This window comes from Papio anubis, chromosome 7, assembly GCF_008728515.1.
Source record: "Papio anubis isolate 15944 chromosome 7, Panubis1.0, whole genome shotgun sequence".
Lineage (NCBI taxonomy): Eukaryota > Metazoa > Chordata > Mammalia > Primates > Cercopithecidae > Papio > Papio anubis.
In genome coordinates, this window is record NC_044982.1 from 37,284,055 (window position 1) to 37,309,820 (window position 25,766).

Here is a 25,766-nt window from a genome sequence, read left to right on the forward strand (position 1 = left end):
AGGAGCCTGGACTCTGCCCGACCTGAGCTGGTTCCTGGTTTTGGTCCAAGGCCTGCCCTTGCAGTAGGGCCACCTGTTGGCCCCCACCAACAGGAGCAGTCAGGAGTTCCTGGGGCACCACAGGGCATGGAGGCCGACGAGCAAGCTACCAGGTGCAGCAGAGGGCTAGACTTGAGCACGTACAGTTTCACTTTTACAGAAAGGAGGCCCTGACTTCCCCCACGAGGCGGCGGAGGGTGGTGCTGAAGGGCTAGGCCTGGAGGCAGAAAGGAAGGCGCTGGTGCGTGTGGACATGTAAGAAGTGGTTTTATTCCAGGTGTGTGTTTCATAAAGACGAGGTCCTCAAGGACAGCTAGTGGCACATGCTTTGGTCAAGAAGAGGAAAAGCAAAAACAGAATAGGGCTGAGTTGCCACAAGGGACTGGCTGATAAGTGCAGAGCCTGATCTGACCACAGCAAAGGAGAGACCCTTTTGAAGGCCCCCTGGCCAGCAGTCCTCTTATATTCAAGAGGAGAAGCCCCCGCTCCCCAGCCCCAAAGGTCCATGCCCGAGTGTGGCCCAGGCCTTCTAGTCCATCCTCTGGGGAGAGGCCTTTGCCCTGGGCCCGGTTCTGTCCTAAGCTGTGGCTGGAGGCTTCCCAGATGAACAGGGGATCTGAGGCTGCACCTGGCTGTGGAAGAAACATCACAACAGAGGACGGGCAAAGCGTGGCCCTGGGGGCGAAGGGCCCTGCACTGGCAAGTCCAGGGGTGTGCACTTGGGCATGGGAGCGCTGCTGAGAGGACGCTGGTGAGAGTCAGGAGGCGAAACTGCTGGAGAGCCCTCCAGAGCAGGTGCTGCGGACCACACACACTCGGCTGCCGACCCCAAGGGCCGCGTGGAGGGAGCAGGCGATGGCAGTTTGAGCACACCAGGGAGGAAGATTAGGGGGTGGCAGCTTGGGCAGGCAGTGGCTTCAATCCAGAGCAGAGGTTCAGGCCCTTTGGGGATCAGGGACCTCTTTTAGAAGCCATGGACTCTTTCCCCAGGAAAATGCATGTATGCACACACATGCAGTATTTTAGGGACAATTTCAGGAGATTCCTAGACCTTCTGGAATCCATGAACTCTACAGGTGTGTGGATCCTTGGCCTATGAAAGACAGGGGGCTCCTGTGGTAGGTATATCTGCCCCAGGCTGGCCTACTTTGTAGGGGAGACCCCCAGGGTCCTGGTACCAACAATCCTTTGCCCAAGAGCCAGTGGGGCAAGGGAAGCAGGGCGCAGGGATAGCAGGAGCAGTTCCAAGACTAGGCCATGGGGTAGATGTGTGAATGTGTTCTCAGCGGCTGTGAAAAGGAACTGGGAGTTCTCTACACAAACAGGAGCCACAGCCAGGCTCCCAGCCCAGTGCAATAGCTGACACTTCAAGAAAATCCCTCCTGTAGCGGGGAGGGGAATAAGGGTGATGTTGAGCCCTAATGACTTAGGGGCTGTTCATGGTCCAGAAAGGAGGTTCCCTTCTTTCCAACCACCCTGACCCATGATGCTGTATTGACAGAGGCCAAAACCTTTGAGAAAGCAGGAGTCAAAAATGACAAACAAGGCTGGGGCTACTCGGGGGTGTGTGTGGCTACCCGTCCTTTCAGTGGGTCCTGGCCGCAGGGACAGGGCACGAGCTGTTCCAAGAGAGAGGTCTCAGCCGACACGTGGCCAAACAGAAGCGGAGTCTGTTTAATAAACTATGCCCGAATCTTCCCCTAGAGATCCCTCTGCAGCCTTTTGCTAAGAATGTGGGCACCCTCAGGCACAGGACCGGAGGCACAGTGCCGGGCTCAGACCCCGGGGCTGGTAAAGTGTGGAAGGGACTGCGTCGTGAGTAAGAGAACTTGTTCTTTTGGTGCTTTGCTGCTCTTCTATCCATGTTCATTTGCAAATTACCCATCCTTTGCTGCCAAGATACCATCCGTCCCCACCCAACCCAGTGCCACCCTGGGCTTGGCATCACTGACAGGTCACCAGGCTTCTCACCTCCTTCCTGTTCTTTACCTGCTCCTGCAGGCTGCCCCTCTCCCTTCAGCCTCTCCATCCACACTGCCCAATTCCCCCAGCCCTGCCTGCCCACACAGCTGGGCCTCATGACCCAACAGACCCCTGTGTGGGCTTCTGTCCTTGCTCTCTCCAGGCAACAAGGGGAGAGACCACACACTATTGTCCTGGCCCCAAGAAGCGCCAAGGGAGAGGACAAAGAGCCAGGGGCACCTACTCAGTCTCTACCCAGCAACAGTCCAGCACCCTGACCATCTCCTCTCCCGGGGCACGGCCAGGACAGCGCTGAGGGCATCGGGGCGTGCCCGCCTGCGCCCTCCTGGAACAAGCTTTGGAGAACGTGTGTTGTGGTGGGTATTTGCTGATGGTCCCGGCGGAAATGTGGGAGATGGGAACAGCCTGCTTTGCACTCCCCCACCCTAACCCCCTTCCGGTCCCAAAGTCTCATGCAAAAGGTACAGGAGGCCCCGGGGCTACCGTCATGTGTGTGGCAACAGCTGCCACTGCTGGGCCTGGGCGTCAGCCTGACACTTGCTGGTCACCAGCTGGGCAGGCTTCGTCTCCAGGCAGAGGCCACTGACTGAATGCTGGATGAAAGATCCTTTTCTCCTCCATTTCTAGGAGGAACGGAGATGGGTTAAGAGAGGAAGGAAAAAACAATGATTTAAAAAAATAATGTTGTACTTTCATTTCACATGCATGTACTCAACCCTTGTATATAACCAGGACACATCCCCCTCCTTTTTTTTTTTAGGCATGATCTTGTTCTTGCAGTGGTGCCACCATAGCTCACTGCAGCCTCGAACTCCTGGGCTCAAGCAATCCTCTTGCCTCAGCCTCTGAGTAGCTAGGACGATACATGCACACCACCATACCCAGCTAATTTTTAATTTTTTGCAGAGACCGGGTCTCGCTATGTTGCCCAGGCTGGTCTAGATAGATCCACCTGTCTTGGCCTTCCAAAGCACTGGGATTACAGGCATGAGCTACCATGCCCAGTCATGCCCCTCATTTAAATCAGGCTGTGTATTCCTACGTAAGAGGCTGCCCCCATCCTACCCTAACACCAGCTTTAAGCCCTGCCCTTCCCAGCAGGGGTCTTGCTTCTGTAGTTTGCAGAAGTTCCTGTCCAGATCAGAGGAGGCAAAGCAGAAGTCCCCTGTGTTTATTTACAATTTAACTTGGTTGCCACGTGCAAATCTGCATTTCTAGCTTCTGTGTAGTTATTGGGCCCAGTTTCTTACATGGCATCAGTTGCTGGGGCTGAGGATTTGCCCTCTGCTTTAGATGGGCTCTTGTTCTTCAGGTCACCATAGATCCTGCCTGGTCCCGACTTTTCTCCTATTGGGGTTTTCCCACCAGCTCCCTGTAGGCACTCGAGCTTGTCAGTCCTGGCCTAGGTAAATCTTTTACTTCTGCAAACATGATTTCTTCTTCCTACAGTCCTAAGCTTCTGACCTGTGAGGCCAGTTATCTACACCCCCTAGTGGGAAGCTGCCTTCTTTGTAGGGATGAAGTGTGGGGCCAGCAGGGTGGTGGGAGACTGGACGTCTCGCATCAGAGTCATGCAGGGGCTCCTGGTCAGTGCCTTCACCTCCTGGTGCCTCCCCGTCCCCGGGTTTGACAAGGGGGAGAAGAGTTGTTCCTGTAGAACATTAGGGAAGTGCCTGGGTGGAGGATGGAGTGTTGCTTGGAACATTTATGAGAAGGGATGAGAGGCAGAGACCTAGGTTTCAAGGCTCAGGGAAAAATAATAGTAAGATAGGTCCATTTTGGGTTTCTCTCCTATATGCCTCCCATGCAACCACCTCCCCTCTTCCTTCTCCTCTCATTCACTGTGTCTTTGATTAGAGGCAGGAGTGCTCGTGACCATGTGGAGGGAGCCCAGAGGGCTCTGAGGGCAGTGGGTGGACAGGGAGCAGCTGGGGGGAGAGAGATGAACCCACCTGGCTGCAGGGATAGGGCTAGGGCTGCAGGGATAGGGCTAGGGCTGCAGGGGGTTGTGCACACAGGGTGGAAGGCAGGTGCAGAGCCTGGGCTCCCAGTGGGAATGCAGGGATGTGAGGGGTAGGGCCAAGACTCAGCCTCTCTGGGCCCACATGGTCTCCGCAGGAAGCCTAAAGGTCAAGGGCCTTTGGATCCCCCCTCCTATTTCTTCATGCTCTTCTAGTCCTTGACATTTACCTCACATAGGCCAAACCTCCAGCAACGCCCAGCTGGAGAGAGTATGGCCATCCTCACCCCAGGGAGTCTTGGTGCTTAGTGCCACCTCAGCATCTAGCCTTCTGTAATATAGTGGCTCACTCCTTTCTTTCTCTTCCACTAAAGTGCAAATTCCCTGGGGGTCAAGGACCATGTCCTTTCATCCTTGTGGCCAATATGATCTGTACATTCTCTGGTACAAGGTAGGCACCCAACGTCATTTTGTTTTTGTTTGTTTGTTTGTTTGAGACCAAGTCTCGCTCTGTCGCCCAGGCTGGAGTGCAGTGGCACGATCTCGGCTCGCTGCAAGCTCCGCCTCCTGGGTTCAAGCGATTCTCCTGCCGCAGCCTCCTGGGTAGCTGGGATTACAGATGCATGCTACCACGCCCGGCTAATTTTTGTGTTTTTAGTAGAGACGAGGTTTCACCATTTTGGTCAGGCTGGTCTCAAACTCCTGACCTCATGATCTGCCCACCTGAGCCTCCCAAAGTGCTGGGATTACAGGTGTGAGCCACTGCACCTGGCTGTCATTTTGTTTTAAGATGAATGAATGACTGAATCACCCAATCATTAGGAAGTGCTCCCTAAACAGCAGGATTCTCATTCTCACTTACTATCAGTGCTATTAGGCACAATCTCAGGGTTTCCTGACTCTCCAGGCCGCTCAATTCTGGGCTTGTCTGAGAAATAATATCACATCACCCACTGTCCCATCTCCACATCTTGGTTCTTACAGATTCGTTGTGAGGTAGGCAGGGGAGGGAGCCTCTTATTTTGTAAGTGAGGAGACTGAGTGAAGGGAGGGGGAGGGAAGACTGAGCTGGGGCCTGCTGCTCCATCACACCAGGTCTGAGGTACAGGAGCCTCTCGGATACAGGAAACCCAGCTAGCCTTGGAAACAGGACCAGCAGGGGACCAAGAAGGACGGCTGGATTCCAGAAGGCATTGGCAGTGGGATAGCTGCTCATCCTGGCCTCCTGGGAGAAGAGGGGCACAGGTACCCAGAGTGCCATCAGGAGCCTGGCAGGACTTGCAGGGGCAGAATGAATGGGGCCAGGGAGATTCCTACACACCCCATAGGCTGCGTCAGCACAAGGGGGGAAATGGGTGATTCAGCCCCAGAGGGGCAATTGAGTGGAGGTTTGCTTGGAGATAATTCCTCAGTGGGAGAGGGTGGGCGTGGGCTCAAGGATTTGCCCTCAGAGAGGTGGGTGCTCTAGATGCAGGGGACACTGCAACAGCCCCACTGCAGGGCAGGGCCGAGGGTGGACTGCATCCCCCCACCATCCAAATGTGCTTCAAGTGTCCCACAGGTCCAGCAAGTGGGCTAGGCACACAGATCCCTCAGACACACACAGGCTGGAGGGAGAGGATGTGGCTGCTTTCCAGAATGGCACAGCAAACTGCTGTTCATCCTTTAAAAAACGTGCCGACTCAAGCAAAGAACAGGGGGTAGGTGGAAAACCCTGCAGGCCAAATCAGAGAGGGAGCACCGTCCTCACTGCCTGCACCGACGGAGGCGGGCACAGGGAGGGCTTCCGAGGAGCGTGAGCAGGGGAAGCGCTGGAGCAGCCTCTGAGCCTTGGGTCCCATTCCCTGGGTGGCAAGGGAGCCCTCCAAGACAGGAAGGGAGCAGCACAGAAGGGAGCTGGCTGGCTCTGGAAATCCAGCCTTTGGTTCCACTGTCACTGGTTGCTGTGTACCCTGAGCGAGTGACTTCACCTCTCTGTGCATCAGTTTCTTCCCTGACCCTGACCTGTCTCCCAGGATTAGTGGTGACAGTGTGGGTGAGAGTATCGGACGAATGGAAAAGGCAGTGCTCACGTGAGGCTGGTCATGCCAGCTTGGACATCACTGTGTCTGGATCTCAGTTTCCCTAGTCTGCCAGCAGTCAAGAAATACTTATTGAACATCTAGTATGTGCTGGGTTAAGACTATGTGCCTAGAAGTCACACTGACCTGGGTTTGAATCCCAGCTCCACCCCTTCTCAGCAGTGTGATCCGACTTATATTCTTTAGATTCAGTGAGCCTCAACTTACGTATAAAATGGAGGTAGTACTAGAACCCACGTCACTGGGTGGCTGGGAGGATTAGATGAGATGATCTATTTCAAATTTCTAGCACAGGCTGTCAGTAAAAGCTAACACTTATTTGAACTGTGGTGGTTGTCAGGAGCCAGGCATACAGTGTTAACAAGACAAGTGGTCCCTGCCTTCATGGAGCTCACAGCCTGGCAGGATGGCATTAAACGAATAAGTACCCAAAGAAGTATTTCCTCATGGGCACAATAATTGGCTTGACCTAGACGCTGACTTTGCTCCCCTCCCCGCAGATCCTCCTCTGAAGGGCTTATTTGAGTCAACCAGGGGCTCCCCTGCCAAGGTCTGCCACCCTGAAGCACGGTCCCCTGGGGCTGCTGGGCCTCTGTGCTGCAGGCAAGGAGACTCACCTGCTTGCCTTCTCTAGGGTTGCACATCTGCAGTATGACCGGGGATCCGGGGGAAGACATTAAGGTGGAGGTGGCAGCCAGGCACTTCCCCTGCTGCTGGATAAGGTGGTCACTGAACAGCCATGCCTGCAAGGCAGGGAGCAGAAAGGCCAAGTCAAAAAGTACAGCGATGGGTGGGGAGATGGGTAGATAGGGAATAAATCAAACACATGGCATATTTTTGTAAGATTTCTACAAATAATTGTAGGAGCTAGGGTGGTTGTATGGGTATTCACTGTACAATTCTTATTATTTTTCTAAATGTTTGAATTTTTTGATAAAATATTGGGTTGGGGGAGCTTAGCTGGAGCTGGCCAGAGGGCAATCAGGGCTGTGCCAAGGGACTGCGGGGGATGAGAGAGAATGACAAGACATGGAACCAGGGCAGCCGAGAGCTGCTCCTCACTGGAGTCTCCATGACCTGCTTTAGTTTCGATGTGGGTGCAACACTCATATGTTGGACCCATGTGTGCACAGAAATCTTGAACATTGCTTGTCGCATAAGCTGAACCCAGCTGGATCTCAGGAGAGAACTGGGCACTATCTGGGCAGCACTTCTCCCTCGGCAAGCACAAAGCAGGTGGTGCACACGAGTGACAGGCTGGAAAGGGGATACGAATGTGTAGGACCAGAGTCTAGCCCCTGGCAAAGTGGGTTTGTGTAAGGTGTAGACAGAGGAGAATGAGTAGGGGGAAGTCCCTCACCCCACGCCTGGGCAATGTCCCCAGCTCTCTCCCACTCCCATTCCTACCTGAGGTCCTAAGCAGCTTACCTGGGCGGGCTGGGGGTTCTTGGCAGACCCTCTGCAGATCCCCATTCCAAGCAGGAAGTCACCAGCTGTGTTCTGGCCCTGAGATTCTAAGCAGTTCGGCCCCTGCTTAATGATGCCAGGGAGTGCTTCCTTCACAGGGATCCTGAGAGAAAAGACAGCAGTCAGGCTTGTTCTCTGCGCCCCGAGGCTTACCTTCACCCTCCGCCAGACGCCAGCATCCCATCAGCTCCGGGAGCGCCGAGGTGTCTGCGGGAAGGGGCCTGGGAGCAGCCTGGCCAGCAGGGGAGGGGAGGAGCAGGAGTGGCCTCTGGGAAGGCTGGGCCTGGGCCCCAGGAATTCTTCCAAGTGGCTCTGGGAGCCTCTGCCCTGGAGGCTGGGCCTGAGACAGAGGATGGGGGAGCCATGGGTGGAGCTCAGGCTGGAAAAACAGAGCCCCCAGTCCAGAAAAAGGAAAGCCTCAGGAGAGCCTGGGGCCAAAATGTATGCTCAATAATCAATCCCAAAATGACAGGGAAGGGGGCGCTTCGAAGAGGCAAATTAAACACAAATATGAAAATGTGTTTAATCTCAGTAATGATTAAAGAGCTACATATCAGAGTCACCAATGTTTATTTACCATGTATGTACATTTGTACACACACACACACACACACACACACACACACACTCTTAATGACAATGCCCAGTGTTGGAAACAGCTGTGAGATTGAATCTTCTCACACCTTCCTGGTAAGAGTGTTGATTAGCACAGCTTCTCAGGAGGGCAGTGTGCTATTACGTCTCAGAGCCCTTAAAATGCAAACACCTTGGACCAATATTGCCCCTTGTAGAAACATATCCTACAGAAATAATTATAAATGTTGTAAAAGATATTCAACTCAGAGTGATTGATTATATTGAAAACACCAGAAATTTCTAGATATCTAACAACAGGAGCTGGGCTAAATAAATTTGGATTCATCCATAGGATGGAAAACCCTGTAGCCATTAAAAATGACTTACGGCTGGGCATGGTGGCTCACATCTGTAATCCCAGCACTTTGGAAGGCCAAAGCAGGAGGATCACTTGAGGCCAGGAGTTCAAGACCAACCTGGGCAATACAGAAAGACCCCATCTCTACAAAAGTTAAAAAAAAAAAGTATCCAGGCACAGTGGCACATGCCTGTAGTCCCAAGTACTTGTGGGGCTAAGGTTGGAGGGTCACTTGAGCACAGGTGGTTGACGCTGCAGTGAGCCGTAATGCCACCACTGCACTTCAGTCTGGGCTTCAGAGTGAGACCCTGTCTCAAAGTACATAAATAAAATACAATTTTAAAAAATGACTTTGTGAAATAATACTTGCCAGTATGTAAAAATGTTCACAGCACACTATTAAGTAAAACAGGCAAGTTTTAAAACATTATAATTATTATTATTTTATTTATTTATTTTTAGATGGAGTCTCGTTCTGTCACCCAGGCTGGAGTGCAGTGGCACGATCTCAGCTTACTGCAAGCTCCGCCTTCCAGGTTCACAACATTCTCCTGCCTCAGCCTCCTGAGTAGCTGGGACTACAGGCGCCCGCCACCACGCCTGGCTAATTTTTTTTGTATTTTTAGTACAGACGGGGTTTCACTGTGTTAGCCGGGATGGTCTCAATCTCCTGACCTTGTGATCCACCCGCCTCGGCCTCCCAAAGTGCTGGGATTACAGGCATGAGCCACTGCACCCGGCCAAAATATTATATTATTATTATTATTATTATTTTATTTTTATTATTTTTTTTTGAGACGGAGTCTTGCTCTGTCGCCCAGGCTGGAGTGCCGTGGCCGGATCCCAGCTCACTGCAAGCTCCGCCTCCCAGGTTCACGCCATTCTCCCGCCTCAGCCTCCCGAGTAGCTGGGACTACAGGCGCCCGCCACCTCGCCCGGCTAGTTTTTTGTATTTTTTAGTAGAGATGGGGTTTCACGGTGTTCGCCAGGATGGTCTCGATCTCCTGACCTCGTGATCCGCCCATCTCGGCCTCCCAAAGTGCTGGGATTACAGGCTTGAGCCACCGCGCCCGGCCTGTTTTTTGTATTTTTTAGTGGAGACGGGGTTTCACCGTGTTAGCCAGGATGGTCTTGATCTCCTGACCTCGTGATCCACCCGTCTCGGCCTCCCAAAGTGCTGGGATTACAGGCTTGAGCCACCGCGCCCGGCCAATATTATATTATTAAAACATTGGTTTTAATAATATAAATCCGGCCGTCCTTCTTGGTCCCCTGCTGGTCCTGTTTCCAAGGCAAGCTGAGTTTCCTGTATCCAAGAGGCTCCTGTGTCTCAGACCTGGTGTGATGGAGTCAGCAGGCCCCAGCTCAGTCTTTCCTCCCTCTCCCTTCACTCAGTCTCCTCACTTATAAAATAAGGGGCTCCCTCCCCTGCCTGCCTCACATATGCACAGGAAAATATGCTTACACACACACACACACACACACACCCCTTATAGGTAATAAACCTGAGGACGCTGCTGGCCCCAGCTGCTGCAGGCTTGCATACCTGAGTTCAGGTTATGTTCGTTCTTGGATTAAGGACTCACCAGGCCTGGGAGTTACGGGAAAGCAGGAGGGGTTACAGTCTAACTGTGTGCCTTCTCTGCCTCCTGTTACCTCTGTCGGTGAAATAATCTGGGCCTGGGGGGTTGGGCCATTATAATATGTTTGGCATTCTTTGATGTGGACATCTGTAGGATCTAGACCGAACCAGGTCTTCCTTCCTCAGGGCTGGCTAGAAGCCGCAAAGTTCCAGAACTGATCTGCTCACAAAAGGCTCAGAGAGACCCTTTCGATTCCTTTCCCACACCCCTGGCAGCAGCCTGTGCCTCTCCAGACTCCCTTTGGGAGGCCGTGCAACTTTCTAGCAGAGGTGGCAAACCGCCGACTGCCAAGCTGAACCTGGACCCTGGACATGGTCTGGCCTGCATAGCGTGGTGGTTGTTGCTTTTAATTAGTTGGCAATATTGAATGATTTTAAGGTTACATAGAAACCTTCAAATCTGAATCTAGCTTCTCTTGAGAAAAATGGAAGATCAGGCCACAAGGAGCTTGCATTCCAGCATGGCACTAATCCGCCGCGGTGAGTAGCTGCTGCCCCTCTGAGTGGGGCTTTTGCATCACAGTTTGCCACAGTCCCCACAACTCTCCATTGTCTCATCCCTACCCATTTGACTTATTGACATCACCTGCCTGACCACTGTAAGAATTTGAGTTCACAAACCCTGCCACGTGCAAGCATGTTGAAGGGCAGGAGCTCCACACTCTCGGCCTCATCTAGGAGCAATGTGTTACATTTCCCTTCTCTGTAGCGACAAGACGGGTACTGAGACCTCTTTTATAACTGCTCAGGGGGAATACAGCACGAGGGCCAGGGGTTGTTCCAGACCCTGCTACTCCCCTGTTGCTTGGGGTATTGTGCAAGCTGATCAGCTTTCAGAGGTGAGGTGGACACTGACCAAGGTTGGTAATGCCCAGTGATGCTTACGGAAGAAACCCTAGGCTTGGGAACAATCTCAAGATCAGACGCAGCTCCTAAGCTGTCACTGTGGCAGCAGTTGTGGAACAGCTGGGATAGCAGTCATCGCCACCCTTCCCCAGCTCCCCGGCAGTGCCAGGCTAAGCTGTCCTGTTTGTCAGCAGACCTCTAAACTCTGCATCCACTTTCTTCTCTATGGGTCTCTTCCGTGTACACAGGCTGCCATTAGGTCCATTCCCCAAGACACTACTTCTTTCTGTTTGACAGAAAATTGACATACTGGTTTTGTTAGAAGAAGAATGCTTACTGCCATTTGCTTGGAATTACTGTCATGGACATGCCATGTCTACTATGCAACTAGCACCCTCACAAACATGATGTGCTTGTGCAATGTACAGCCTGAACAACAGTTCCTGACAGTCCTAATGCAAGTAATAAATTAGCAGTTGCTGAGGCCAGCTGCAGAGCTCTAACCTGGAGAAGGGGCAGAGCCATGGCAGGCATAGGAGAGCAAAAGCCTCTTCTTTCAGCCTCCTCAGTCTCCCCACTGACTGTTTAGGCAACTATTTAGGGACCCCCTATTTGGAGGAAAGTTGGTATCACTCAGGCCTATGGGTCCCCTTTCTAATCAACAAATTGATCCACTCCTGGCCCCTCACCCTGGGAACTGGGGGTGAGTAATCCAGATAGGAATGAGGTCTCCATTTTAGCGACAAAAAATTATTTTAACTTTCACACAGTGGCTGAACAAACAGAAGAAGACTTCTGTTCCTCATCGGCGTAGCTGGTTCATCTACTCTCCTGCCTTGTGATCGAGCCAGGTTTCTGAGAGTTATGAGACATTTCTTCCCCTTGGTCCTTGGGGGTGTCATCAGACCCTGTGGCAGGGCACTGGGGTTGGAGAGGAACGGCATTCCCAGGCCTCCCCCACTCTTCCCACAGGCTGCCCAGCTCATGCCCTAGGACTGGAACTAGTGGGCTTCACCCAAATGTTGTATGAACGCTGACACAGCATAAAGAAGTGACTGCTCTTTTTTCTTCAGCGCCTCAGAAATGATGCATCTGAATGAGCACTGTCCCCTACAAGTGATCACTTCAGGAAGTTGCATTTTCATAAATTAATGTTCTTCCCATCACAGCTAGTGTCCAGGGAACTGGGGTTATCTAGGCCACTGACTTTCTCCCAGTGACACTGCCATTGCTCACATTGTTCTGGAACTTCTTGGAAATTGCTCTCAGTGTCAGTTTAATCTCGTTCCTTTACAGTCATGCTGTATTTGGGACCTGGGATTATAATTATCTGGGTTAATCATCTAGCTTATTCACTGCACTTGGCTACAACTTAATGGTGGCTGTTGGCCAAAAATCAAACCTGTCCTCAAAGGGACAAAGATTTGCCTCTTTCAAGGATATGCAAGCTCTGAGGGGTGAAGTGTTCCGGAAAGCCACGGCAGCGTCCTTGAGAGAAAGCTGGCAGTGGTGGGAAACGTGTTCCCCAAGGTGACAGCTATAGAGGGAGCATGTGGCTTTTATACATGACTGAGGTGTACGGACTGTGCAATTTATTCCATTAAAAATATTTACTGAGTGCCCATTTTATGACAGGCACTGTTCCAGGTGCTGGAGATAAAGCAGTGAACAAGCAGATCAAAGCCTCCACCCTCATGGAACTTACAGGCAAGTTCAGGGAGATACAACAAAATTAATTGACCAGATAATGCCGATGATAATAACGGCTACAAGGAACATGAAGAAGACGATGCTGGGGAGGGAGGTGGAGATGCAAACTCAGAGTGTTCAGGGAAAGTCTCCCTGGGAAGAGGACGTTTGAGTCAAGACCTGAGGAAGGTAAGGAAACGAACCACGTGGATGTAACCAAGACACTGAAAAGGCCATCGTAGCTTATTGCCCACAGTCCTGTGAGAGTGGACACATATTCCTGGGTAAGTACAGCCTGAGTGCACATACCATTTGCATTTTGTTTTCTCATTTGCCAGAGCAAACATTTCCCTGTGTTTTCTTCACAGTTTCTATGATTATAATATTAATGGGTGCATAATATTTGTTTAGATCTATGTATGGTGATTCACTGAACCCAACCCCTATTGTTGATTCTCTCTCTTTCTTTTCTTTTTCTTTTCCCTTCCCTTCCCTCCCCTCCCCTCACCTCCCCTCACCTCCCCGCACCTTTCCTCTTCCTCACTCTAACACCTAGGCTGGAGTGCAGTGGCATAATCAGGGTTCACTGCAGCCCTACCTTTCGGGCTCAAGTGATCCTCCCACTCACAGGTGTGTCCCACCATGCCTAGCTAATTTTTTGATTTTTAGTAGAGACAAAGTCTCATTATGTTGCCCAGGCTGGTCTCAAACTCCTGGACTCAAGCTATCCTCCTGCCTTGGCCTCCGAAAGTGCTGGAATTACAGGCATAACCCACTGTGCCTGGCAGTTTCTCATTTTTTCACGGCAGCTGTTGATCTACTGGTTAACAGCTTCTGCTTTGGTTGCTTTATTTCCTTAGGATAATCTCCCAGAAGGGAGACAGCAGGGCTAAAGGGGACGAATGTCCTGCAGCCTTTGCTATGTAATGCAATGAATGTTGTTTCCTAAGGGGATAATGTCCATTTCTAGGTCTGAGACCATTAAAAATTTGGTTCCCACCACACCTAATTTATAACTCCTAGTAATGCCCTCTCAGTTCCCCCAGAGCCTTCACATGAAGATAAAACCTGGCAACTAGAAAGAGCCAGACCACTGGTGTTGAGGAGATCTAAGGGTGGGGTGGGGACCAGGGTGCTGGCCCCAACCACCCCCTACCTGCCTGGGGGATGAGAAGAAGGGGTGCACTTACGTGAGCTCTGGGTAGACGTTCTCCAGGTACCAGCGGAAGGACTTGCAGTTCATCTTCTTCCTCTGCTCTATCCGCGTCGCCACACTGTAGGAGGAGGCAGGGCTCGGGATTTGGCCTGCCAGTGTGGAAGGCAGCCCCAGGGAGGACGCCAGAGGCCCGTCCCCCAACCCCAGGAGTCAGCCCCCTCTTCCCATCTGTCTCAGGCAGGCAAGGACGAGGAGCCTTCCAGCCTGCCATGTCCAGCCCTGGCCACTTGTCTGATGTCATTCTCTGACCTGCAAGCTCAAGTCAGGTCTCCTGGCTATTCCTCACTCCTTAAATTCCTGCCTGGAGCTCACCTTTCAGGGTGAGCACAGACCATACAGGACCACGTCTTTCTCTCAGCGTCTCACTCCTTGAGACCTCAGTTAGCAGACCATGAATTGGTCTTTATCTGTGCAGAGTTAACGAGAAGTACAGGAGAAAGGTCTAACAGCAGGAAGAGCAAGCTTTAAACATCTTTCAGGTGTGCTGGCAAATAAAACCATTAGATGTGTCCTTGGGACACTGCCACCCTCACCTTCCTCAGGTACACCCACCACAATGGCCACTGGTTGACACCCTCGTCACCAGCTATCTGAGCCTCAGTGTCCTCTACATTCATCTGGGGACACAACCACTCGTCTGAGAAGGCTTTTGTGAGAATCAAGCGAATTAAGGGGACATGAAGCACTTAGCACAGGGCAGGTGCTAAGTAAACGTCAGTTCCTCATTACAAAAAATATTTAGTGACATAACTTTTTTTTTCAAAAAAAGGTAGATAGATATGAATAAATAGGGAGACGATTCCTTGATGATCATTAATTGTGTTTTCAAACTGTTCTGACCACAAGCTTAAGTAGGAGATAAATATCTTACATTGTAATCTAACATGCCCCATGTACAGTCGGCCCTCAGTATCCCTCAGTATCTGTGGGTTCCGCATCCATGGATTCAACCAACCTTGGATCAGAAATACTCAGGAAAAAAATCCAGGCCAGGTACAGTGGCTCACGTCTGTAATTGCAGTACTTTGGGAGGCCAAGGTAGCCAGATTGCTTGAGATCAGGAGTTCTAGACCAGACTGGCCAACATGGTAAAACCCCATCTCTATTAAAAACACAAAAAATCAGCTAGGCATGGTGGCACATGCCTCTAATCCCAGCTACTCTAGAGGATGAGGCAGGAGAATTGCTTGAACCCAGGAGGTGGAGGCTGCAGTGAGCCTAGATTGCGCCACTGCACTCTAGCCTGGGTGACAGAATGAGACTCCATCAAACAAACAAAAAAAAATTCCACAAGGTTCCAAAGCCAAACTTGAATTCACCATGCATTGAGTAGTACATGGTATCCACGCAAATGAAGTGATGTGTAGGCATTGTATTAGGTACTATAAGTAATTTAGAGATGATTTAAAATATTCAGGAGGTTGTGCATAGGGTATCCAAATACTACACTATTTTATATCAGAGACTTGAGCATCTGTGGATTCTGGTATCCATGGGGGGTCCGGGAACCAATCCCTTGTGGATGCAGAGGGGCGACTGTACATGTGTAGGTACATGCATGCACACACATGCACCCACAACTGAAATAAGAGTTTCATAAGGACAATACTAACCCTTAACTGCAATCAACTCTCATTTTCTATCCTGCTCTGTGCTAATCTAATCTATAGTGTTCTACTTCTCTCTCTCTCTTTTTAAATGCTGGTCACAACCCACTAAATTGATTTCACAACCCAGCTGCATTTTGAAAATGCTTAACTAGACCGTAGTCATAACAGTCCGTGACAGGAAAATAGGCTAACAGATCTCAATTTTGAACAGGGGGTGGAGGCAGAACCCCAGATGCTTTCTGCAGGCAGCCTCTTCCTAAGCACTCCCACAGATGCCTGTTTTCCTGCAGGCAGCTGTGGACAGGCAGCTCTTTTTCATAAGTGAGCCTTCTCTCCCCATGCGATTTCATGCTCCTCAAAGCCTAAGTCTTGTCTCTGCATTGCATTCCCTCCCAGGACCCAAAGAAGCCCATTAGAGTGGGAGCTCAGTGGCTGGGGAGGTTGTGGGCGGTTCCCTGGCGTACACACCACTTTGTATTTTGCTGGGGTTGTGCTAATGTGGGTAGAGAGAGTCAGACAGTGGAGTTGGAGGGGCCTACCTGCCGAAAGCTTTCCCGATGGCCGAGGGCCGGGCCTCATAGTAGTACTGCTTGTATTCATCCATCCACACTTCTGCAGTGCGCTTGGTGTTCCTAAAAGGAGAGGAAAGAGCAAAATAAGGTCACCAGGGAAGCCACAGGGTTAGTGGTCAGGGTCAAGATGAATTGATCCATGAACGCAGGGCGATGAGAATCTCAGGAGCAAGGTGACACTTGGATGGTATAGATGAGCACAATCCTTTTGGAAGACAGTCTGTCAATACCCATCGACTTTGTAGGTATGCAGCTAGACTTGGGCAGCTGCTGCTCCAAACCCTGTACAAATAAGCATGAGCTCGACAAGGTGAAGAACCATCCATATGTAAGAGGGTGCTCATGACAAGCCCTTCATCCTCCCCTGCCAACCTCCTCAGGACAGCAGACCATGGAGTGGTCTTCTAGGACATTACCCACTCTCCTTGAGACTAGTGGACCCTGTAGCTGGGGATAGGGATGGACAGATGGTTGATCAAGTCAGGGTTGAGACACTGGCATCCATGACCAGCACTCGGGGCTCAATGAGTGGAGAGCATGGCTTAGTTGGCGATTTGGCCAATTTTCCGAGACTCATATGGACAAAGGAAGTCAAGGCAAGAGAGACCTGGTGGCAACTCCCATAACTTCATCCCTCCACCCCTGAAGGTACCTGCAATCCCAGGAGGTTACCAGAGGGGGCAAATGGGGAAACTGAGGCCCAAGAAGTGAAGTGGCTGCCCACAGTCACATAGCGATAACTGGCAGGGCTGGGGGCTTGGGCCTTGGTGTCCTGCTCCGAGTCCCGTGCTCCTTCCTCGGTGACCTACCTGATGTAGGTGAGGGCATTACCCTCAGGGAAGTTGTAGGGGTGTCGTTTCCTGAAGACATGGCCCACCCGGCTGCAGGGGACGATCTCCAGACTGCCACCACACATCCACACCCTGAAGGAGAGCTCTGCAGGAAATGGTAGCCGTCAGGAGGAGGAAGGGGCTCCTTGGCAAGTGAGGGTGGGAAGGGGCTGACTTCCCTTCCCTTTGGTGTCTCACTGGAGGTACATGCTGGGGTCGGGGCTCCTGGGCCTGCTCAAATGAAGTGCTTCCACTTCTTGCCAATGTTCCTGACTGCCCACTCTACGTGTGCATGTGCACACGCACACACACATATACACATGATCCCTGTGGCCCATTCCGGGAAGAGCAGTGGAAAAAGCTTGAAGGAACAGCAAGAACATAAATAGGAGGAAAACAACCGAACAGCAGCATCATTTCCAGGCTCTGTCTAGAAAGCCCCGGCCAGACATGAGCTAAGGAAAAACACATCTGCTCATCAGCCAGCTCTGTGCACCCGCGAGGTCGGAAAACCAGCTGCCAACCAAACCACAGGCTGCTCCAGCTGGCACCTCTTGGGCTGGCCCCAACCTCCCTCTTGGCCCAGCTGGTCTCCTTGTACAGGCTCTCACTGGCCCTCTTGAGCCATGCCTCCTTTTGACGGTGGCGATGGAGCTGAACCAGCTTTTGTGGATGACTATGGTCCCCAGTGGTGTCGGGAGAGCAGTGGCCATCCTGCTGCCCAGAAGGGGACCTCAAAAGTTACCACTCTGATCTCCACTCACCAGTTGCCATTTATGGTAAGGATCCACCTTGACAGCTGGCTGAATCTCACATAATCTCTTTTGATTTCCTACCTTCCTTCATATTAACCCTATAGTCTTTTCCCACTCCTCAGTTGGCTGTAAGGACACTCATGGTCTCCAGCCAGGCCTGGGGGCTCTCACCTGGTGTAGCTGGTCAGGACCCTCCCAGTGACTAGCAAAGAGCAGAGTGGAGGAAGCAGGACTAAAGCCCACCTCTGGCCAGCCTATGTGCACCAAGCAACATCCAGATGTGGTTCAGGGGCAGGACTGGACACTTGGCATACCTGGACCCACATGTAAGGATGGCTGTATCAATGGGCTTCCCTAGGTCTGCCTATAAACTGCCAGGCATCCATCCCTTCTCCTGGTCAGAGGTCTGTGTTGGCCTCAGTAACTAAGGTTTAGAACTGGGGACAGTCCTGGGGGACAGAAGATCTGCATTCTGGTTCCATTTCTGCCATCCCAACTTTGTTATGCTAGTTAAGTCACTTCATCCCACTCAGCCCAGATTGTCTATAATATTATTAACTATTGTTATTATTATCAACAATGGCCATAACAATAGCAGTAACCATCCATTTATTGAGTACTTACTACACACCATGCTCTTTCTATCCAATGTCTAATTCTCATTACAACCATGTGAAGTCAGGACTATTACCCTTATTTTTTTAAATGAGAACTTTGAAGCTCAAAGATGTTAAATAACCTCTCCAAGGTCACTCAAATATTCAGTTGCAGAAATGCAGCATCAAGTTCACACTGTGTCCAGCAAGCCACACAGCCAGATTCTTTAGCTCACTCAGCAAATTTTCATTATATGTCAGACACTGCTCTAGATTCCCTTGTACTCTAGCAGCGAAGCAGGGAGAAAGGAACTCCGTAAAATAAGAAGCAAAAAAATACAAGTAAACAAGAAAATGCATAAAAATGTAGCATATCGGCTGGGCGCGGTAGCTCACGTCTGTAATCTTAGCACTTTGGGAGGCTGAGGGCGGCGGATTGCCCGAGCTCAGGAGTTTGAGACCAGCCTGGGCAACATGGTGAAACCCCGTCTCTATTAAAATACAAAAGAAATTATCCAGATGTGGCAGCATGCACCTGTAGTCCCAGCCACTCGGGAGGCTGAGGCAGGAGAATTGTTTGGACCCGGGAAGCAGAGGTTTCAGTTAGCTGAGATCACGCCACTGCACTCCAGCCTGGGCGACAGAGCGAGACTCCGTCTCTAAAACTAAATAAATAATAAATAAATAAAATGAAAAAAATAAAAATAAAAAATAAAATAAAATAAAATAAATAGAGCATATCAGATGGTAGTCAGGGCCATGGAGAAAAATGACCCAAGCTGGGAATTGAAGAGGGCCAGTGGATGGTGCTGGGGGAGGACTATGACTGTGTTTTAAATTCGGCTGATAAGGAGAGTTGTCACTGTAAAAGGGACATTTGAGCAAAGACCTGAAACAGGTGAGGGAGCAAGTCCTGTGGCTGGCAGGAGAAGAGCACTCCAGGCAGAGGAGCCGGCAAGGGCAGGTCCCTAGTGGTAAGGGCATAGCTGGCAGGTTCAAGGAGGCTGTGCTGGCGGGGGCACGGTTGCTCATGCCTATAACCCCAGCACTTTGGGAGGCCGAGACGGGCGGATCACTTGAGAGGTCAGGAGTTTGAGAGAAGCCTGGCCAACATGGTGAAACCCTGTCTCTACTACTAATACAAAAATTAGCCAGGCCTGGTGGTGTGTGCCTGTAATCCCAGCTTCTCAGGAGGCTGAGGCAGGAGAACCGCTTGAATCCGGGAGGCAGAGAGTGCAATGAGCTGAGATTGAGCCACTGCACTCCAGCCTGGGGAACAAGAGCAAGACTCCATCTAAAAAACAAAAAAAGAAAGGAGGCCATGCAGCCCACGTGGAGTGAGGCAGGTGGGGTAAGTGGGAAGTGAGGGCAGGTGTGTGGCTGCAGGGACAGGCAGATACCTTAGGGCCTCGTAGCCAGTAAGGAGTTTGGGTTTTCCTCTGAGTGACATGAGAATCCTTGCAAGATTTTGAGCACAGGAGCAACATAATTTATGTTTGAAAAGGATCCCCAACATGAATCCCAAAGTTTGCACATCTGCCAGCCACACTCAAGGTGGCCTCTGGGCTCCCGAGTTGGAATTCTTTGGGCACGAAAGAACACATCTTGGTGTGGGAATCTCCCTTCCTTCAATACAGGAACAAAAGAAAAGGCTCAAACTCGCCGGCGACAGGAGTCTCACAGCTCAAAACCGGTCCCAGCGACTGAACGTCTGAGCACTGCAGCGAGCCTAGACATTTCTTTGAATTTCTTCTAAGAAACAAAACCCTCGCCAGAACCACTCTGTGGTTCACCTTTCAAGTTCTCCAACCACGGAGCCCTTGCCTCAGGCAGAGTTTGAAGTGAGCTATTTGATCATTCACTTGTTTCTCTGTCTCTAGCCTCAAAAGAAAAAGAAAAAGAAAAAGAAAAAAAGGCCTCTGGAGGCAGAGCAAGGAGACTGTGGGTTTCCCAGCTTTCCAAGTCTTCACAGGAAACTGGTTTTGCCAAAGCCCTTCAGGCCGAGATTGAGGACACAAAGCAGGTCACTTGGACCCAAAACACATGAAAGGGGTCAGAATGGAGGGGTCACTGCACCCCAGTTCCCAGAATTTACTCCTCCAAACCCTGCCTGGAAACAGCCTCCAAAAGCAAGTTACAAAGCAGGGGGAGTCCCATGCCCATTCCCACTCCAGCTGGTTTTGATTCGGGATCAGGCCTGTTGCAAGCCCCCTTGCTGCTATTTTCCTGATCAGGGAGAAAGACTTAAAGAATCCCTGCTCCTCACATCTCAGAGACATAGACTGTGACTTTGCCAACATCCCACAAACACATAAGTGGCTCTGGTAAAGGAGCTGCATATGCCCGTTACACGTGGAGTTTCCGGACTGCAATGTGGAAGGCAGCATCTGCCTCAGTCTTTCCACCTGTCAGATGGGTGAGACACCACCAGCCCTAGTTACTGCACAGAACACCTGGTCAGGAAGAAGAAGGAAGCAGTGGGACAGGGCTCTGTGAAGGGCTGGGTCCACCAAGAGGGCAAGAACAGGCCACCAAGTACATACCCCTGCTCCTGGAGACCCCAGAATGGTGCTCCCCACCGCCCCCGTCTCCACATCGCTGTTTGTGAGACTGCCCCTGAGGGCTGCACCATGGAGTTCCCTTCCTCAGGCGGACAGGGAGGAACCAGCAGGAGATGATGGGGTTGGGGTAGAGTGAGGGGGACACTCTCCACCTGGTGCCATGGGCTGGCTGCATGTGCTCCATGACCATAGCTCCATCGTGGGGTGCTCCCTTACCCTGTCTTTCAGACATCGGGGTGGTTACAGCTCCCAGAATTCACAATCCTGCCCAGTACTGCGCTGTCCCTGCGGTTCCCTCTATCCTGCCTGCACTGTGTAAATAAGGCCTTTAATAAACACGCACGTTGGGCGCGCCTTCCGTATTCTGCCAGGACCTTAACTGATGATGCTCACCCTTATCTAACTTCCATCTCACATGCAACCCTGTTTTGCAAATGAAGGAACTGAGATTCAAAGAGTTGACTGGCTTGCCAGCCCACACATAATGGAGTCCAGAGTTTGGGCTCCGATCCCACTTGGTAACCCTTCCTGGTACTCTGTGGTCCCAACACCATGAGCTGAGAAGCAAGTGTATGAGGGCCCAGCCCCTCCAGCTCCCTCCTGGAACAGTTCGCCCCCACCTCTGTCTCCTTCGCTGCTGCTTCAGGGCAGGGAGGGGCAGCTTCCTGTGCCTTCTGAGTCTAGAGACCGCCTAATGACAGTGACCACCAGCACTGTGACCTGCCTTTAACTCATCACCTCATTTAGTACTCATAACAACCTCTTGAGGAAAGTCAGACTTTAAAGAGTTTTAACTTGCCCAGGGCCAAACAGCATGCAGGTGGTAGGGCCAGGGTTTGTACCCAGGCCATCTGACTCCATTACTTAGCATCTCACCACCACCCTCTACCACACACCTCCCAGCCTTGCTGGTAGGGAAGCAGCCACGTGTGTAACCTGTGGTCTGTGATACAGTTGTGTGTTCTTCCACACACATGTTCAGCCATGTGACCACGGGCTCCCCTGAATAGAACCTCTTTGTTTACTAGCTGTGTGGCTTAGGACAAATTGCTTAACTTCTCTGTGCCTTGGATTTTAAAATCAGTAAAATGGAGATCATGATACTTACCTCAGAGGGTCCTTGAGAGAATTAAATGACCTCATGTGTGTGAAGTCCTTAGATCAGGTCCTCTCGCATAGAAAGTGCTCTGTCAGGGTTAGCTATGGTTCTTATCACTTCTGTTATTTTCACTGTCACTACTTCCCAACTCACCAAAATTCTCTCCTCCCCAGATGTCCATCTGGGCATCATACTTTCCCAGGTGGTTAAACCAGGACTTGTCAATCACGAAGATTCCTCCAGCTATGACAGGCGTCCTGGGAGCAAAGAGAGGGAAGAGGCAACACATGAGCTGAAGAAGCAAGGAGGCCCTTTAGATGGCCCCAGGACCCAAGACCGCCAGCCTCTAGATCCCTCCCTGCAGAGTCACTGGGGCAGGATGTCTGGCCAGCTCCCTGGCCCCCCACATCTGTTCCCATGGCCTCTGTCTGCACCGTCCCTGCAGACAGGCTCTGAGGGCCCAGAACAGAGTCGGCACTTGACAGTGCACCTCAGGAGCCCAAGCGACCGATGTAGCCTTTGAAGAGCCTCCCAGGCCCCTGACCCAGGGAAGGAAGGGGTCCCCCAGAGCCCACAGCAGCCCTGACCTTATGGGCCTGGTGGGGTCTGTCCGGGTCATCTTCTGCTCAAGAGGGATCTGCTCCCACTTGAAATGCAGGCTCCAGTCGAACCCTAAGGGACAGAGCAAGGTGAGGACAGAGCTCAGGGCAGAGCTGCGGGCTGCTGAGCCCCTTCACTCGGAGTCTCCCCTGATCAGAGCCCTGGCTACTCGTGCAGTCCCTCCTTCATGCGGAATGAGCCAAGCCCCTCCTCTCAGGAAGTGCACCATCTACTGGGTAAGACGGAAACTACAAAGATAAATAAATCAACGGAGGCTATGTCTGCTGGGATGAAAGCACTAAAAAAAAAAAAAAAAAAGGAGGAGTGCCCATACTATTAATATTATAGTTAGAATAGTCAGGAAAGGCTCTCTGGTGACTTTGGAGTAGAGACCTGAATGAAGGATAGATCCATGCAGATACCTGGAAAAAGGGAATTCCAGGCAGGGGCAGCTGCCAGTGCCAAAGCCCTGAGGTGATTTCCCAAAGGGGAAATGCCTGGCTCCCTTCAGAATCCCACCCAGACTCACGATCTAACTAATGGCTGGGTCCATATACTCGGAGTCCAGATCCCAAACGGGGAATCCGCTGTGCCCACTAGCTCCCAGCACCAGACTCTCTAGAGCAGCACAGTTCCATAGAACTCTCTGCAACGGTGAAATGTTCTATATCTGCATTGTCGAATACCGTAGCCACTAACTTCATGTGGCTACTAAGCCTTGAAATGTGGCTAGTACAGTTAAGGAACTGCCTTTTAAGTTTTATTTGATTTGAATTAATGTAAGTTTAAGTAGCCAAACGTGGCTATTATCTACTGTACTGAATAACCTGGCACAGTCCAAAAGAAATATAATACAAGCCACAGATGTAAGCCAAATACGTAATTCAAATGTTCTAGTAATCACATCAGAAAAAGAATATATGAAATTAATTTGGATGAAATTTTTTAATGTAATATATCAAAAATATTGTCATTTCAACATGTAATCAATACAAAAAATTACTAATGAGGTATCTTACATTCTTTCACATTAAGTCTGGGAAACCTGGTGGGTTTTCTATGCCCACAGCACTCTCAGTTCCAACTAGTCACTTTTCAAGACTAGTCACATTTCAAGAGCTCAACAGCCAAATGTGGCTGATAATTGCCATACACAGCACAGGTCTTGACCATCTCTGGGGCACATGTGTTAGGAAGTCATGCAAGGCCGAGGGATCCCCACTCAAGACATCCTCATCCTCAAGACAGCTGTCACATCATGGCCTTCTGCCAGGACTTGTGACCATGATCCCTAGGCTTGAAGCATTTGGGAAGAAAGTGTCAATATTTGGAGGGAGGGAAAGATGAGAGACTAGTCTGGCTCCGATATTGATTGAACCAGAAGCCTGCAACTGCCAGTGCTGCTCCTTTGTCCCCAGTCCCAGGGCTGCGCCCAATCCCTCTTCATTTTCTCTTTGGAGGTGGTGGAAGGAGTGTGCATGAGGCTCTCTGGCACAGCCGGAAAGAGCAGCAAGCAAGGGTTTTTGCCTGCCTAGCCTCACTTACCTCCTTTCATGTCTACAGCCCCATCCCTGGGAGTAGAACTCACCTCCACGAAGGTCAGCAGATGCTGCAAGGTAGGCAAAATTATCCAGACTGATGACATCAATGATGGGACTCACTACACGGGTGTGGTCCTAGGAGAGAGATGCGAGATGGTGTGAGGCCTGGGACTCCTCTGCAGAAAAAGGCCTAGCTGCCTGCTCTGGGGAGAAGGCCTCTCTGAGACATGGGGCACTCAGCACTTCCTGCAGGGTATGCCCAGGGCCGCCCCTCAACCCTGGCAGGCTCCTGGCAGCTGTCCCACATCACCACACCCAAGCTCCTGGATGTTCCTATTTGGGTCCCATGTACTCTCCCAGCCTCTTCCTCACACATCATTTTGAGCCCTGCTAGAATCTCACCTACTCCATGAAGTCTTCCCTGACTGCTGCAGGCTGAAGGATTTTTTCCTCTTTTAAACTGCTCTTACAATGACAGCCTAGATGATTCCTGGGACAGTGACTCACTGTGCTGCCTGAGATGGCTTTTCTATTTCTGGTCTGAACTGTTGTTTTATTAATATCATTTACCTTTGTATAATAGTTGTTTGAGTCTTCCCAACAGGACTACTAGCGGCTGGAGGGCAGGGGCTCTGTGGTCCCCACGTAATCTGGGTGCTATCTCTCTCATACCACATCCACTGTTACAAGGTCAGACTCACCACTCCCTGCATCACCTCCCAGAACACAAATCCAAATCCAAAACCTTGAGGAATAATGTTGATTTTGCTGGTCTCTTTTTTTGGGTGGTAGATTACATCATATACCACATGCAAAACTTCATCACCCTTCATGAGCCTTCTCGTCTTTCGCCCTCCATGGGGGACAGGGAACAGAGCCCCTTCTTTCTTCTCTTTCTCCACTCTGCTTTCGCCCCCCAAATCCTCTTGTCTGGAACTTGGAATCCAGCTCTACCCCTCGGTTCGCACCCTAGATCAAGATAACGGAAGCCTGAGATGGGCCTGAACAGCGGAGACCTTTGATGGTTTTTCAATGCTCTGTGGAGGGCCTCACCTCATCCTTTTTATAGACTTTTTTGTGCTGAGATATAAAATCACAGGTTTAAAGTGCACAATTGATGGTTTTTAGTATATTCACAAGATTATACAACTATCACCACTATCTTGTTCCAGAACATTCTCACCACCCCAATAAGAAACCCAATCTACTTGCTATTTCTATAGATTTGCTTATTCTGGACATTTCCTATGAATCGAATCATATAATGTATGGCTTTTCGTGATTGGCTTTCACTTCACATAGGTTTTCAAAGTTCATCCATGTTGTAGCATGAATCAGTTCTTCATTTTTTTAATGACGGGATAATTCTGTTGTATAGATACGTTACATTTTATTTACCCATTCGTCAGTCGACAGGCATTTGGATTTTTCATACCTTTCAGTTATTCTGAATAGTGCTGCTCTGAAGATACTGTGTGAGCATATGTTTTATTTCTCTAGGGTATACACCTAGCAGCTCCACTGCTGGGTCATATGGTAACTAACTTATGTTCAAACTTTCGCGGAACTGCCAGACTGCCTTCCAACGTGGCTGCCCTACTTTACTTTCCTGCCGGCAATATATGAAGGCTCCTGATATGGTTTGGGTATTTATCCCACCCAAATCTCATGTTGAAATGTAATCCCCAAGGTTGGAGATGGGGCCTAGTTGGGGGTGTCTGGGTCATGGGGGTGGATCGCTCATG

The 25,766-nt window shown here is 50.7% G+C and overlaps 1 protein-coding gene across 2 annotated transcripts in view; it reads right to left on the minus strand.

Annotated features, from left to right (window-relative positions):
- Nucleotides 1–287: 287 nt before the first annotated feature.
- GALNT16 (polypeptide N-acetylgalactosaminyltransferase 16) overlaps nucleotides 288–25,766 on the minus strand; it is a 96,313-nt gene continuing 70,834 nt past the window's right edge. The window contains exons 7-16 of one of the 2 annotated variants that reach the window (XM_017961276.2): nucleotides 24,069–24,156; nucleotides 22,468–22,552; nucleotides 22,034–22,137; nucleotides 16,849–16,975; nucleotides 16,007–16,099; nucleotides 13,832–13,915; nucleotides 7,492–7,633; nucleotides 6,681–6,806; nucleotides 2,506–2,645; nucleotides 288–981 (exon numbers count right to left, since the gene is read on the minus strand). In XM_017961276.2, the coding sequence (XP_017816765.1) occupies nucleotides 2,508–2,645; nucleotides 6,681–6,806; nucleotides 7,492–7,633; nucleotides 13,832–13,915; nucleotides 16,007–16,099; nucleotides 16,849–16,975; nucleotides 22,034–22,137; nucleotides 22,468–22,552; nucleotides 24,069–24,156 (987 nt within the window). In that variant the 3' untranslated portion in view covers nucleotides 288–981; nucleotides 2,506–2,507. Of the gene's footprint in view, nucleotides 2,646–6,680; nucleotides 6,807–7,491; nucleotides 7,634–13,831; nucleotides 13,916–16,006; nucleotides 16,100–16,848; nucleotides 16,976–22,033; nucleotides 22,138–22,467; nucleotides 22,553–24,068; nucleotides 24,157–25,766 lie in introns of both variants that reach the window. The other variant, XM_017961275.2, reaches the window with a different exon arrangement.